The sequence below is a fragment of the Scyliorhinus canicula genome, chromosome 21 (assembly GCF_902713615.1).
Source record: "Scyliorhinus canicula chromosome 21, sScyCan1.1, whole genome shotgun sequence".
Lineage (NCBI taxonomy): Eukaryota > Metazoa > Chordata > Chondrichthyes > Carcharhiniformes > Scyliorhinidae > Scyliorhinus > Scyliorhinus canicula.
Genome location: NC_052166.1, coordinates 7,431,741 through 7,433,257, shown reverse-complemented (window position 1 = coordinate 7,433,257; position 1,517 = coordinate 7,431,741). Strand labels below are relative to the sequence as shown.

Sequence of the window (1,517 nt, the reverse complement as noted above, 5' to 3'; positions counted from 1 at the left end):
GTCGTCTCAAGATCATCGTCGGTGTCAAACACACCACTGGAAGCAAAGGAAGGGGCTTTCGTACGAGGCATCGGCAATTATGTGGGGGAGGGGGGTGGAGGGTGTGTACGGGAGGGATGTGGAAAAGGATGCTGTGGAGGGCAAGGTAGACAGAGAGGTGAGGAAGGGAGGAAGGTGACAGACAATGGGTGGTGGGGGCACAGGGAGAGGAAAGGGGGGAGGTGAGGAGGGGAGGTGGATGTGTGGACGGGTGGAGCAGCGGAGAAGGGTGGGAATGGAAATGGATGGGGGGGGAGAGGAGGGGGAAGGGTGTCTGATGGGGAAGACAAAATGGACTGGGGAGGACAGATGGGAATGGGGAAAAAGGAGGGAGAGGCGAGGGGGAAGATGGAGTTGAGGGGGAGGGTGGAGAAGTGGAGGTAAGATGGGGAAGGGAGGGAGTGGAGGTTGGGGGACCGGAGGTGAGGAGTGGGGGAGGGTGGGTTTTGGTGGAAGGGAGGTGAGGAGATAGGGAGGGGAGGGGGAAAGGTGGAGGGAGGAGATGGGGAAAACTGGGGAATGGGGGGGGCGGAGGAAGGATGGGAGAGGGAAGGTGAGGAGATCAGTGGTACTGTAGTTAGCACTGTTGCCTCACTGCACCAGGGAACCAGGTTCGCTTCCCCGCTGGGTCACTGTTTGTGCGGAGTTTTCACTTTCGGCCCGTGCCTGCGTGGGTTTCCTCCCGGCGCTCCGGTTCCCTCCCACAGTCCAAAGGTGTGCAGGTTAGATGAAGCGGCTATGGTAAATTGACCCTTAGTGTCCAATAGGTTAGTTTAAGGGGTGATTGGGATATGGTGGGGAAGTGAGCCAGGGTAGGGAGCTCTTCCAGAGGGTCAGTGCAGAAGTGATGGGCCGAATGGCCTCCTTCTGCACTGTTGGGATTCTATGCGATAGGAAGGGAATGGGGAGGACAGTGGGTGAGGAAAGGGGAGGGGGGCGATTCGGGATTGGACAACGGGGATAGGTTGAGAGTAAAAGAAGAGAAGTGATAGGAGCAGGCTCGGAGTCGTAGAGAGACTCAGCCAGGGTTGTAGAGTCATCCCGGGATTCCGCTCGGAATGCCCGTCAGACTGAGAAACAAATAGAACAACATTCCAGACAGATCTCCAAACAGTCGGAGGAGCCGCAGCAATCCTCCAGTACGCCACACTCCACATTGCAGGGGCAGCTTGCGTCACCCCCTTGGCAGGCCTCGCCTGAGCCACAGCAGCAGCAGACGCCCTCACCCTCAGCCCCACACGTGGCACAGTCCAGCAGGAGGTCACAGAACACCAGCAACTCACAAAACAGGCAGGCCAGGATACAGTGGACACAGCAATCTGCGGGGGGGATGGAGAGAGAGGGAGTGAGAGACAGAGAGATAAGGGAGAGGCAGAGAGAGCGAGAGAGAGGGGTGGAGGAGCGAGAGAGAGAGAGGGTCAGGGGGAGAGAGAGAGAGAGAGAGAGACAGAGAGAGAGATAAGGGCGAGGGAGAGAGA

General features: G+C 58.3%; 1 protein-coding gene across 1 annotated transcript in view; it reads right to left on the bottom strand.

The window, feature by feature from the left end:
- Positions 1–1,104: 1,104 nt before the first annotated feature.
- The window catches only part of LOC119955915 (myoD family inhibitor domain-containing protein-like), an 84,872-nt gene continuing 84,459 nt past the window's right edge, over positions 1,105–1,517 (bottom strand). The window contains exon 5 of the mRNA XM_038782573.1: positions 1,105–1,358. Within this exon, the coding sequence (XP_038638501.1) occupies positions 1,105–1,358 (254 nt within the window). The remainder of the gene's footprint in view (positions 1,359–1,517) is intronic.